General features: G+C 42.1%; 1 protein-coding gene across 1 annotated transcript in view; it reads left to right on the plus strand.

The window, feature by feature from the left end:
- The window catches only part of trx (histone lysine N-methyltransferase trithorax), a 47,682-nt gene that overhangs the window by 6,024 nt on the left and 28,506 nt on the right, over positions 1-13,152 (plus strand). Inside the window, exons 9-10 of the mRNA XM_089640526.1 lie at positions 145-9,756; positions 10,861-11,075. Of these exons, the coding sequence (XP_089496652.1) occupies positions 145-9,756; positions 10,861-11,075 (9,827 nt within the window). The remainder of the gene's footprint in view (positions 1-144; positions 9,757-10,860; positions 11,076-13,152) is intronic.

Below are 13,152 nucleotides of genomic sequence, written 5' to 3' on the forward strand. Positions count from 1 at the left end.
TATTTAACCTAGTTTTTGTTTCATCACTTTCATTGACTTCATATCACTTTTTGGAGGTGTGTAGAATTGTCATTTTGATGACATACCCGGTCACCGATTTTTATATGTTGGTAGTACATTTAATAAGTAAATCTTTGATTTTAGATGATGGAATGTGGCTGCTGTTCACGCTGGGTGCACGCGCGCTGCGAGGGTCTGAGCGGCGAGGGCTACCAGCTCCTGTCTGCGCTGCCTCCCTCTGTAGAGTACATCTGCCGGCAGTGCCTGCCCGAGCCGGCCCCCTGGAGGGCGGCACTGCGCTCCTATCTGCGCGCTCGCCTCACCACTCTGCTCAAGACCCTAGCCAAGAACAAGAACGCCTGCACCCTGCTCAAGCTCACCCCACACAAGAACACGCCCATCGCCAAGAAACCCTGCTTCTGCTCATCCCCTATTGCCGTCCGGCGACTGCAGTTTGACGGCAAACCAGAACCCGCCCAATTATCTGTAGAAGATAAGAAGCCACAAACCCCTGTCACCACCCGGGACAACGCTCGGTTGATCGAAGGAACAAACAGCAATTTCAGCATACTCCCTTCGTCGGGTGACCGACCAGAAACAGCTAAAGGCACCGTCCACAAATTGCAAGAATCATTATTACAAAATAATGAAATATGCCTTTCCATCGGGTCATGCGAAACAAAGAAACGAGCTATCAACGAGGCCAAACACGTCGGCTTGGAAACAGATTACGATGATACTGTTAAAGAGTCATCTCAATCTAGCGAAGATGAGAGGGATAGTGAAATGGAGGATGACAGTGATTCCTACAGCCACACCGGATCCACGTCTGATATTACCATGAAGTCTTCTGAATCCAGTCAGGGTAAAGTGGTCAATATGGAATGTGATGATGTAGCCAAATGTGTTTGTTCAGGTACAGATTCTAATGACATATCTCCTTCGTTGCTGAATATTAAAAGGAAAGTTAATTCTAACGAATATACATCTGTAAAAGACTTCAACAGAGATATGCTAGAAGCCATAACCAAGACAGTGTCGGTGGAAATAAAGCAAGTGTACAGAGATGTATTTACAGAATCTTTCCCATGGTTTGACTGTGAATTAAACTGTTTGAATCCTAGTCTGGAGATTGAAGATGAAAATGACGATGTGGAGTCTTTAAAAGATGAAGACATTTCCACATTCTCAGCCAAAAATGAGGGGAAATTCTCAAAGTCTTCCCGAGACCAAACAGTTCCTTCCCTGGAGAGTGACTCTGGGTCGAGTTGTGACTACATGTACGAGGACAGCAGCCTACAGGAGACCAGGATATGTGTGCTGTGTAAAAGTGTAGGTGAAGGAGACCCGTCCATGGAAGGCAGGTTGCTGTACTGCGGTCAAGGAGACTGGATCCACGCCAACTGTGCGCTGTGGTCTGCCGAAGTGTTTGAAGAGATTGACGGATCCCTGCAGAACATTCAAAGTGCCATATCGAGGGGACGAATGATCAAGTGCTCCAAGTGCTGCTGTAAAGGGGCCAGTGTGGGATGTTGTGCCAAGAATTGCAGTGAGACATATCATTTCACCTGTGCTCGTTCAATCGGTTGTGCATTCCTAGATGATAAAAGAGTGTTTTGCCCACTTCACATAGAAAACATAAAAAATAAGGCTTTACAAAAAGACAAAGATTTTGAACTATCCAGACCAGTGTACGTAGAAATAGATAGAAAGAAAAAAAAATATTGCGATGCGCAAAAAGTGCAATTCCTGCTGGGCTCGTTGGTGGTGAAGTGTCTCGGTCGAATAATTCCATCCGTGTCGGACTTTGACGATGTTTTAATTCCTGCCGACTTCTTGTGCACTCGACTCTACTGGTCTTCTAAGCAGCCATGGAAAATAGTCAAGTATACCATCCGCACCAAACTCCTCCTCACGGAACCTTCTCCCGCCTTCGATTTAGGTGTTAACATCACCCTGGATCACTCCATGAAGCCAAACACTGTAGATAGGATATTAGCTGAAATTGGCTCGTGGCACAAGTCACTTGAAACTGAAAGGCATTCCATAATGGTGTCAAAAAAGGTTAAATCACCAACCAAATTTGGCACAGCCACGGCAAGTGTATCTTTGGAAGATTTTGCTGTGAAGCAAGTGATGGAGCACATGTTAGATATAGTCTGTAGACAAGATCCACAGGAAGATACTCCGGAAGAAGAGCCCCAGAATACTGCGGATCTATTGCCTCCTGAATTAAAGGATGCTATTTTCGAAGACCTAAATCATGACTTGTTGGACGGGATATCTATGCAAGACATATTCCCCAAATTAATGTCCTACGAAGATCTGATTGCAATAGATTTGAAAAATGAGGGTAGTTTTGGAAATGAAATGGTGAAGGAAAACAAATCCTCGAGCAATACAGATGATGCTTCCAAGCAGTCTGATGACATGCCTGCCCAGGATTTGAAATTAAAGAAAGGCTTTTATGTGTCCAGCAGTAATGCCGCCGAACACTGGCTCGATGGAAAAACTGCCGCTCAAGATCTGCTGGAAGACCTGCTCAGCCAAGGTGAGACAGGAAGGGAATTGAAAAGGAGCAAATCTGAGCTCTTCATTCAGGGAACCAATCTCAAAGGTCTCACGGGCAATCGTAGTCATCAACGATCTTGCAGTCTGACTTGGAGTTGTAAATTTGACGGGACCCTGACTTCTACCCTTAAAAGGTGCAAAATTCCCAGACCCGGTGTAATGCCACGCTCCGAATCCAATGGGAATGTAGTGATGGTGGTTGATGGAACGTCTGACCTCGTAGTGAGCTTAAGTCCCAAAGTTAAGATTGACGAATTGCCTTCGGAACCGAGACCATGGCAGTCCAAAGCAAGTAAAATGCAGATTGACGAGGCAGTCAGTAATATCCCAGGAAGAGAATTACCTGCTGACACATTAGAAAATACCTCTAATTCTGAAACTGCAATTGCAAAAATTGATTCAAAATCAGAACTGGCACACAGTGAACTAGACAAGTCCAGTGAATCTGAACAAGTAATTGACTTCTACACGAAAATACACTGCAGTCCAATTTCTCAACTAGACGGTGCAGACGACTTTGGCTCAGACCTTAGTGACTGCAGTTCTCCTCCAATGAGTCCCAGAACTGAGGAGAACACTGAATTTTCTCCAATCTTGCAACTGGACGGAGCGGATGATATTTCTAGCAGCAGCAGTGAAGGGGGTTCACCTCCCAGAGACCAAAACACAACGGTGTTCTTTAGACCCAACGAGACGCAGATTGCAATGACTATCGCTGCCACAAATTCTAACAACATAATCAACACTAACGATTTAATAATGAGGTCTCCCTTAGATGAAAATGTTCTGAGAATAGGTCAAGCTGACCAAACAGTCAGGTGCGACAGGTGTCATTGCACATACAGGAATAAAGACTCATTCAACCGTCACTTGCCCAACTGTGATATGATGTCCACAAGTGAAAGTGAAGGAGAAACACCAAAATCCCCCGAATCTAGAACATTGACAACTTTGCAGAATGCTTTCAATGGATCTTTTGTTCAACCTTCTTTCATCAACTCTGAGCAATTCAGCTGCCCGGCCCCGGGCCCCGTGGGCAATCGCAGAACTTCAGTGAACACGAGACAGATTACCATTAATGGAACTATCGTAGAAACACAATCACCCGGACCGCCCAGTCCAGCCCCCAATAAGAACAATATGTCTGATTATAATGTCCATTCACAAGATGTTCTGAGACCGATGAATATTAGATCTCCAAAAGTGTCCGTGCCACAAGGAATTTTACCCCAGCCCCAAATCATGGTCTCTCATGTGCCCATAAGTCCGTCAAAGAATCAATCCATAGGTAACATGAAAGGAAACATAATCCATTCTCAAGGGAATTATAACATCTGTGTGAAACCAAATTCAGGCTTGCAGGCTATTCATCCATCCAATACAGGACTTACTCAGATTTTACCCAACAATGGAAACATTCAAGCTGTTCTTTCTGGAAATCACAACCAACTGTTGACATTATCTGGCCCACAGCAAAACATCATATCAAATATGCACAATAAAGGACCTATTATGCAAACTTTCTCTAGTATTCCACACAGTCAAACTATATCTGTGCCTATAAATTCCATACACGGAATGAATTCTCCCATCGGTAACAACATAAGTACATTTGTGAGGCCGGGAATATCTTTTCAAAATGCTCCCACCATTTTAATGCCATCCTCGTGCAACTCAAGAATGTCATCTCCCAATGTGCAGCAGAAGAATACAATGATACTACCGCAGGGCAATCAGAAGTCTCCCAAGAAATGTACACAAGTTCAACCCAAGCCAATATTCCAGGCAACTAGAGGAAGGGGCAGAGCTGTTAATAAAGCACCAACAATTAAGAGGCAAACGAAAATGGATAGTAAACCAATGACTAATATCGTATCAGGTCTACCTTTAGGACCAAACAGCTCTGTCATTCAGTTTCAAAATAATGGACCGAACAATCAACCTTCTATCATTGTGCAACAAGTTGGAAACCAAAACATAATGTCTTATGTAGAGGCACTTCAGCAGCAGCAACAGGGACAGAACATGCAATACATCGCCACCATCGCCCCTCAAGGAGACTACAAGCCGACCACACAATACATCTCTCAGATGCCGCAGACATTCCAGATACAGCAGACTGAGTCCGGGGGCCTGGTGGCCGTGCCCAGCGGAGGCATTCCTGTGTTCCTTCCTCAGGGAGGCGTCGGCATTCTCCCACAGGGGTCTCTCCAGCAAGGGGCAACACTGTTACCCCAGGGCACGATACCGCAGGGGACCATACAGACCCAGAATGGACTGGCACAGGGCAACATGCAGAATCAAGGACCGACATTAGTTTCTGCCGGTGGAATGCAGACCCAGGGAGGCACGATTGTTCCACACAACAACATGAACAGCTCACAAGGAATCACCTTGAACTCTCAACAACAGGGAACTATTCTGCCACAAGGAACAATATTACCTCAAGGCTTACAGTTTTGTAATGATCAAGTTATACTGGGATCCACACCCACATTGGAAATGGTGACAGATTCTTCTGGGTGCATGTACCTGACGCAATCGCAGCCAGTTTATTATGGTTTGGAAACAATCGTACAAAACACAGTCATGTCATCCCAACAGTTTGTGTCCACAGCCATGCCAGGGGTACTTGCGCAGAACAGCAGTTTCTCAGCTACAACAACTCAAGTGTTCCAAGCCAGTAAGATCGAACCTATTGTAGAAATGCCCACAGGCTATGTGGTTGTCAACAATGTTCCCCAGGAGAATATAGTGGTTTCACAGCCACAATCTATCCAAAATCATAAGAATATGAAAACTATTCATGGTCCGAACATTACCATTCAACCGGCTTCGGACAAGATGAGTGTTAACCAGAACAGACACGGAATTAAGGCAATGCCCATCCAATCCAATCAACCCATATTTAGCTTAGGACAACCTCAGCAAATGGGAAACACCCTGTCCATTCAGACTATTCAGCCCCGTAATATGGCTGGAGGTAAACAGAACATCAGCATCCAGCCAATGCAGTCCAACGTCATCCAATCCGGTGGAATACATATCCCAGTGAATACTTCTCAAATGCAGCAGGGCACTTTCTCCATTGGCAACATGCCAATTCACATAGGGCAACCCATTGTGACAAATGCAAATGTGGGTGGGAATAATGCATCCAAAGGCCAGTCTTCCATGTCCCATAATAATAGTAATCAGTCTAACATTCAAGATAACTCTGATACACCCCACCAGCAGCTTCTGAGGCCAAATATTCCTCAAAATGTATGGAGATCTACGCAGAATGCTGTGCAAACTTCTTCTTCGGAAACTAACTCTAAAGGTCATCAGTTGGTAACCAGTTCAGAAGCTCAGATTCACACCACTCAAAAGATTATTTCTAGCAATATCAACAATGGCAATCAGATGGTTCACACACCAAACAGCTCCAACTTGATTTTGAGTACCTCAGTTAATAATTCCAGAAGTTACACAGCTCAGTTCAGTCAACCTATATTTAGTGAAGCTACCATGCAATCCAAGATGCATCAAGCGGCCATGGAAGGCAATAATGCAAACGCACATCATTCATTGCCCAGCACTTTCAGCGGCTCTGTGTCACACAATAATACCTTTGTATCGGTTGCATCCTCACTACCTCAGAACACTTCCTACATGATACATGGACCGATGAATCAACAAATCCATTCTGCTACCGTCCCCACTTCACCCAGAATAAAGGAAATGGATAATTCGCAGAACATGATTCACATAAGCAGTGAGCAGATGCATCATTCAAGCAATAATGAATCTAGCCAATCGAGCAAACAAGGCAACAGCAACAGTAATGGCAACTTGTGTGGGACACATAGAAATAATTCAACAAACATCTCTGACAATGGTAACAACTCCAATAATGGAAATGTCGTCCATCTGCCTAACAATATGATGAATCTGACATTGCAAGGAGAAAAATTGTACCAAATCTCCGCATCAAACAATAATTCTGGAACCTCGCTACTGAACAACTCACCATCTGTGAATAATGTCCACGGCCAAATTGGTTGCAATATACAAATGCATGTGAACAATATGAACCGTCCGCAAAATAGTAGTATCAACAGTAACCATGGTCAGATAATAAATAGTTCTAATAATCATATTCATGTAGCAAATGGAAATACCAATCAAATGCACTGCGTAAATAACACTAACATGAACAACTGCGGTCAACACCAATCCTTGGGAAATAACAATAATAATAACCAACAGCAGATGATCAACAATATCTGTGCCAGCCAATCTCAGATGAATTCAAATAATATGGCCAGCAACCAGCAGTCAATATTACAGCAGGGTAATCAGCACATCATACACACACATAACCAGAACAATGTATCGGGAAATCAGCAGCAAATGATGAACCAGAACATGTCCGGGAACCAACACCACATCAACCACGGCAACATGCCTGGAAACCAATCACAAATGATTCATCAAAACAACATATCCGCTAATCAATCTCAAATGTCCAATCACAACAACGCCCCTGGAAACCAGCAACTGCTAATCAATCAAGGCAACATACCCAATAACCACCAACAGATGATCCATCAAAACATTGGAAATCAGCAAATGAACCAAATAATGAACCAGTCTGGAAATCAACATCAGATCATGAACCAACCTGGAAATCAGCAAATCAATCACATCGCTGTCAACCAACAGCAAATGCTGAGTCAATCTGGAAATCAACATCAAATCATGAACCAAAATAATGGGTCAGTCAATCAACAAATGATAAGTCAAAACAATGGCCAGCACCACATTATGAGCCAAATGATCGGTTCTGGCAATGGACATCAGATCATCAACCAAAATCAAATACCCGGCCCGAGCAATAACCATCAGATGGGCACTAACACAATGAATAATCATCATCACAACATGACCAATAATCAAATGCAGAATCATTGCGGCTCGGTTGGACAAATGCAAATCACAAACAACTCGTCTAACAGCTCCATGCAGTTATTTAATAACCAAATGCATAATAATAGTCATATGAACATGTGCAACAATAACAGGCAACTAGTAAGTGGAGCCAATAACAACAGTCACATTCAAGTGATTGATCATGCAAATGCTCTGAGCAGCGGAGATAATCATATGCAAATGGTCGGCAACTCTAGTGAGAGAAATCAAATACATCTGAACAACGTCACTTCTTCCAACCAGATTAATGTGCATGGGGCTCAAATTCAATTGAACAATCAAATGCAATTGAATAACAATCAAATACAAATGTCCAATAGGCAAGTGCAGATGGCGAGTAATTCTAAAAATCAACATGCGGCTGGAAGTGAACGGTGCGAAATCTCCGTGTCTAATAATAGTAGTAATCCTCAATATCAATTGGCACCCAACCAAATGAATGATCAAATGTTTATTTTAAACAGCAGTGCAAACAATCAAGATAACAACGCTGGCACTTTTAACCAAATTCATTTGAATAATTCTATACACAATCAAAACCAGCCCCTGCAGATGATGCATCATAATTCCCAAATGCAGAACAACAGCGCTAATTCTCAGCCATGCCAACCTCAGGGAGGAAAACCTTTGATTCAAAATCACGAAATGTTCAACAACACCAAAACTATAACCCTCGAAGGTGTTGGCAATTCTATGACTATAATATCTGCTGAAGATGAAGTTCCCAAAGTACCTGCCCAGATTCCAGCCAATAAGCTGAACAATCCTGTTCTGTCCATCTCTAATACCCCCATGGGATACATTCAGATGAACGCCAATAATAAACAGATTATCAATTTCCCAGAGAGAAGTCAAGTTTCACATTTACCAAATTCTGGAACAATGAATGCTCAAATTTCAAATACAAATCACAATAGGCCCGTCATTACAGTAGGCCAAGTAGACTTGATGCCCCAAACTGTGAATCTGGATTCATCAGACATGCATTCAACCAGTATAAGTAATGAAACCCAATCATCGGGCATGCCACTAATCAACATAAGCAATGGTGCATTGACAATACCTCCACTCTCCAATTCAATAAATAAACATATTAACCTGCCACAGCACAACATCGGAAATGGTTGTATGAACCAAACTGTGACTAATCCCGCCAGTCACCAAAGCAATTTGCTCACTCAAATGCCCATTTTGCAAAGCGGTCATAATCTGCAAGTCCACAGCGGTAATGTCAACAATCCAATCAATTTACCAGCCCAAAATACAAACACTACTATAAACTTGCCTACCCAAAGCAGCTCAAGTATAAATCTGCCCAAAGCACCCCCGCATCAAAGTGGCATTCCAACTAATGTTGTGAATCCGATACCGCAATCCATGAGACCCATGAACAGGGTACTGCCAATCCACAGGGACGCCCAGGCTGCAAAGTTGACAGGCAGACCCAAAACCAAGGTGGAACCTACACCCAAACCACCGGCGCCACGCAGTATCGACATGCCAGACTTAAACGCTAAAGAGGAAGAGATGGTTATAGACAATGACCTCAACAAAGCCATCAGTGAATCCAAAACTTTAATGGAGATAGAAGAGCGAAAGAACTCCCAACTGGCTAGTACACAAATTCCTCCAGTTGTCGCTGAAACTCCCATTTCAACGGTGAAGACAGACACCAAACCGAGCAACTCTGAAAGTGTAAACGCAAGCTTCAAAATTCTCATTCAGAAAAAATCATCATCTGGAAACGTCTACAAGATATCGACCAAGAGCATCAAAGACAAAGAAAATTTGGACACTGAAACAACAAAACCTCTGATGCCAACAATTGATCTTGGCAAAATGTCGAAAGAGACGTTGAAACTACAGAATTTACCAGTTGGTAGGAAAGTGCATATGAGGGGTAAAGCTGGCCTGGAGAATAGATCAAGCATCAAGATGACCAAGCAGCCGCCTTCCGGAGGGAGGATTCCTAAGGATGATGGACCGAAGATGATTTATGAGATCAGTTCAGAAGATGGCTTTACGTACTCCTCCACATCCCTGTCTGACCTGTGGGCCAAGGTCCTGGAGGCGGTGCAGAGCGCGAGGAAGCTGCACGGCCTGAGCCCCATCCAGTACAGCCCCTCACACCCGACCATCAACATGGCAGAGGCCCAGATTCTAGGACTCCACAATAATGCACTCAAATACTTGATTGAGCAATTACCTGGAGTAAGTTTCACATGAAAATTTTTATTTAAAATATTATTCTGATAACCAGCTGCAGCTTTTAACTTATCAATTCTCTCATTTTCACAGTGACTTCCCAACACAACTCTGTGTCCTCATACACCAAACCAGCAATTCAAACTTATCAATCTTTTATCTTTCACACTAACTTCCCAACACAACACCTATCTCATCATACATCAAAACTGCGATTCAAACTTATCAATTCTCTTATTATTTATAGTGACTTCCCAAAACAACACCTACGTCCTAATACACCAATCCAGCGATTCAAAATTATCAATTCTCTTATCTTTTATCTTTCACTCTAACTTCCCAATATACTATACTATACCTATGTCAAACCAAAACAGCGATTTCAACTTATCAATTCTCTTAACTTTTATCTTTCACACTAACTTCTGAACACAATTTTTGCTAATAATTCCTTTGTAAACATTACAAAAGACCAAATTCACTCAAGTGCATCCATTTTTTCATCGTTATCAATGTGGAAGTCTCATGTTAGAAATCACACGGCTTTTGTATGATATTAATAAAAAGATTGGCTGTATAATTTTAATTTTACCAAAGAAATTGTAGGTAAGTACGTAATATAATACAATAAGTGTTGTTTTTCTACTTTCCACTCCCAATGCACTAGTTCTGCAGTACTAGGGAGGGTACTTGTTGCTGTTGCAAGGCAGAGAGTTATTTCACTCCCAACGCACTAGTTCTGGAGTTTTAGGGAGGGTACCTGTACCTGTTGCTGTTGCAAGGCAGAGAGTTATTTCACTCCCAACGCACTAGTTCTGGAGTTTTAGGGAGGGTACCTGTACCTGTTGCTGTTGCAAGGCAGAGAGTTAGTATACTTTTAGTAAACAAGCTAAATATCTTGAAGATGTTTCTTGCATAAGAAAATTAAGAATGTTTTTTGCAGGTTTCACTAATATTGTGACCAAAGATGTAATCTAGCATGTTACGTTTACGTTTTCTCGGTCCCTTGAAATTTAAGTTGGAGTTTGTTCGTCAGTCAAATCCACTATCATACGAAATCTACTTTTACGACATCTGAATGGCCCCCGTTAAATGTTCACTTCCCCCCAGGCCAGCAGATGCGCCAAGTACCGCGCCAAGCACGGCTGCAAACTCCAGCCGGCCTGGGAGCCCGAGGGGGAGAGCCTGCGCGAGAGCGTGTGGGGCTGCGCGAGGGCGGGGCCCGCCCCTCGCTTCGCCCCTTGCACTGACACCTTCAGCTGGCTGGCCTCCGCACACCGGGAGCCCCCGTTGCCGCTCATGGACACCGAAGGTGTCGTCTCGAGGTAGGCACAACATTCATTTCGCACTCTGTAAGGGTACGTATACTTTTGCGAACTGTACCACGAATTGCGTGAAAGGTACGAATCAACTGCAAGCGGCGTTTCGCACCATAGGTTGAAGTTCGTCTCGCGGATGTACACGTAGCACAACTCTTTGCTTAGTTTTTGCCTTGCCTTATTTACATTTTAAGAACAAACATTTCTTTCACAAGTTTGGGCATAATCTCACTAGAACAAAACAACTCAACTGTCCCGACGATGGACACTGTAAGGCTGTCTGAGACATTGGTTCAAGAAATTCAACCAAACTACCTACCAAAACAAAGTGTCGTGCCACTGTCATCTCCTAGATTATCACAGAAAAAGTTAAAGTGATCGAACCATAAATTGCTGAAGTTACTAAATCCAATATCGCGCATCGACTGTGCCTAGTTCTAATTCAAATTAGTGTATTTTTTCGGATTTTTCAGCCTCTAAAAATCTCATACATAGTGACTAAACGAAGAATATAGACATTCATAAGAATCTCTGAAACCGAAGTCAACACTTAACTAATATCAGTGAAGCAGTGTCTATACCACTTCGGTGGAACATTCAACACAAAAAACAGTGTATACATTGTCCAATTAATAGAAATATAAACAGTGTAAATTTCGATATGGATCGCCGCTATTTCATTTGACAACAAACAAGCCAAGAAAGTTAGCCCTATTGCGGACATTACAGCAGACAGGCGCAATACACTAAAAATAACCCTAATATAAATTTAATAATCAGTCACCAAAAGTCATACCTCTAACTTCAATATGAGTGAGTGCCGTGCCTGCCCAGAAAACATTCTCTCCGATGATTCTATGTTCGTTAGCTCAAAGTGCAAAGGGATATATCACCTCCACTGCTGGCATGACAGAGAACACATACCGCCGCCTCACCAAAGAACAACGCGCTCAGCAAAAATGCAAGCAGTGCATCAATTCGATGACAGGCAGTGATGGCAAACCATTAGAAGTAGTAGCCAATAAACAAAACAAGGATACCATCAAGAACTCGAGCGATTTGAGTGTGTATAATTCAAACGTGCTCCTTCAATCTCAAAACGCTATTATTAAACAAAATAATAAAATTCTAGAAACGATATTGAAAATTAGTAAGCAATATAAAGATTTTTATTTTTTTATTTTTTATTATTTTAATATAGATCATATGGGTTACATTAATACATACATATTTTGCAAAATATAATATTTAGGTTCATAATTGGTCATGTATACCTTATCAGAAAAGAGGAGCTCTTGTGCCTGATAAGGGAGCCACGATTCTTACTTAGATTCTATGTTATAATATTATGTTATGTGCAGTGGCGGTTCGTGGTCTTTTTAACCTTTCCCTTACTGTGCTAAAAAAATACACGCGTTACGGTGCTGTGTAGTCAATACACATCTCAAAATAAGCGATTTAATATCGGAAAAATATGAATATTCATAGCTAATCGATTATGTTTATTATATTTTATATCAAAAGTGATAATAATTGTAATTTAATTGCTGAAAACATGAAAAAACCATCGGCAGATGCTAAAGAAACGTGCGAGGGGTCCACATCTATCGACGGTTCGCGGCCAACTGCGACCAACTGACTAGCGAGTAGCGGCGCAGCTGGCAGCTGGCACAAACACAGCTGTGCGGTCGTAGGTATCGATGGTCTAAATGAAAAACTACATCTGCAGAAGTGTGGATGTCTCATGTTACCGCAGAGCAAATTAAAGCGGGACATCAATAGCGTATCATTTCCTCGCCCACTCTTCGCGTATTTAGTATCACACGGTTGATTGTATTGGTGTATTTGTTCCCGATTTTTAACAAAAAACTCTGATTTTTAATTGAATTTGAAAACTATGTAATATATTATTTTTTAATTCAGTTCATAAATGTATAACGAAGGAATACCTAAAATCTGAACCCAGAATTTATTATATTTATAGAGTTATTAAAGTTATTAGAAGCAATGTGTAGTAAATACACATCACAGATGAGGAAAGGTTATCAGGGGGTTCAGAAATTCAAGAGAAGATAAACATATC

This window comes from Hesperophylax consimilis, chromosome 15, assembly GCF_061612785.1.
Source record: "Hesperophylax consimilis isolate HC1 chromosome 15, BYU_Hcon_1.0, whole genome shotgun sequence".
Classification (NCBI taxonomy): Eukaryota; Metazoa; Arthropoda; class Insecta; order Trichoptera; family Limnephilidae; genus Hesperophylax; species Hesperophylax consimilis.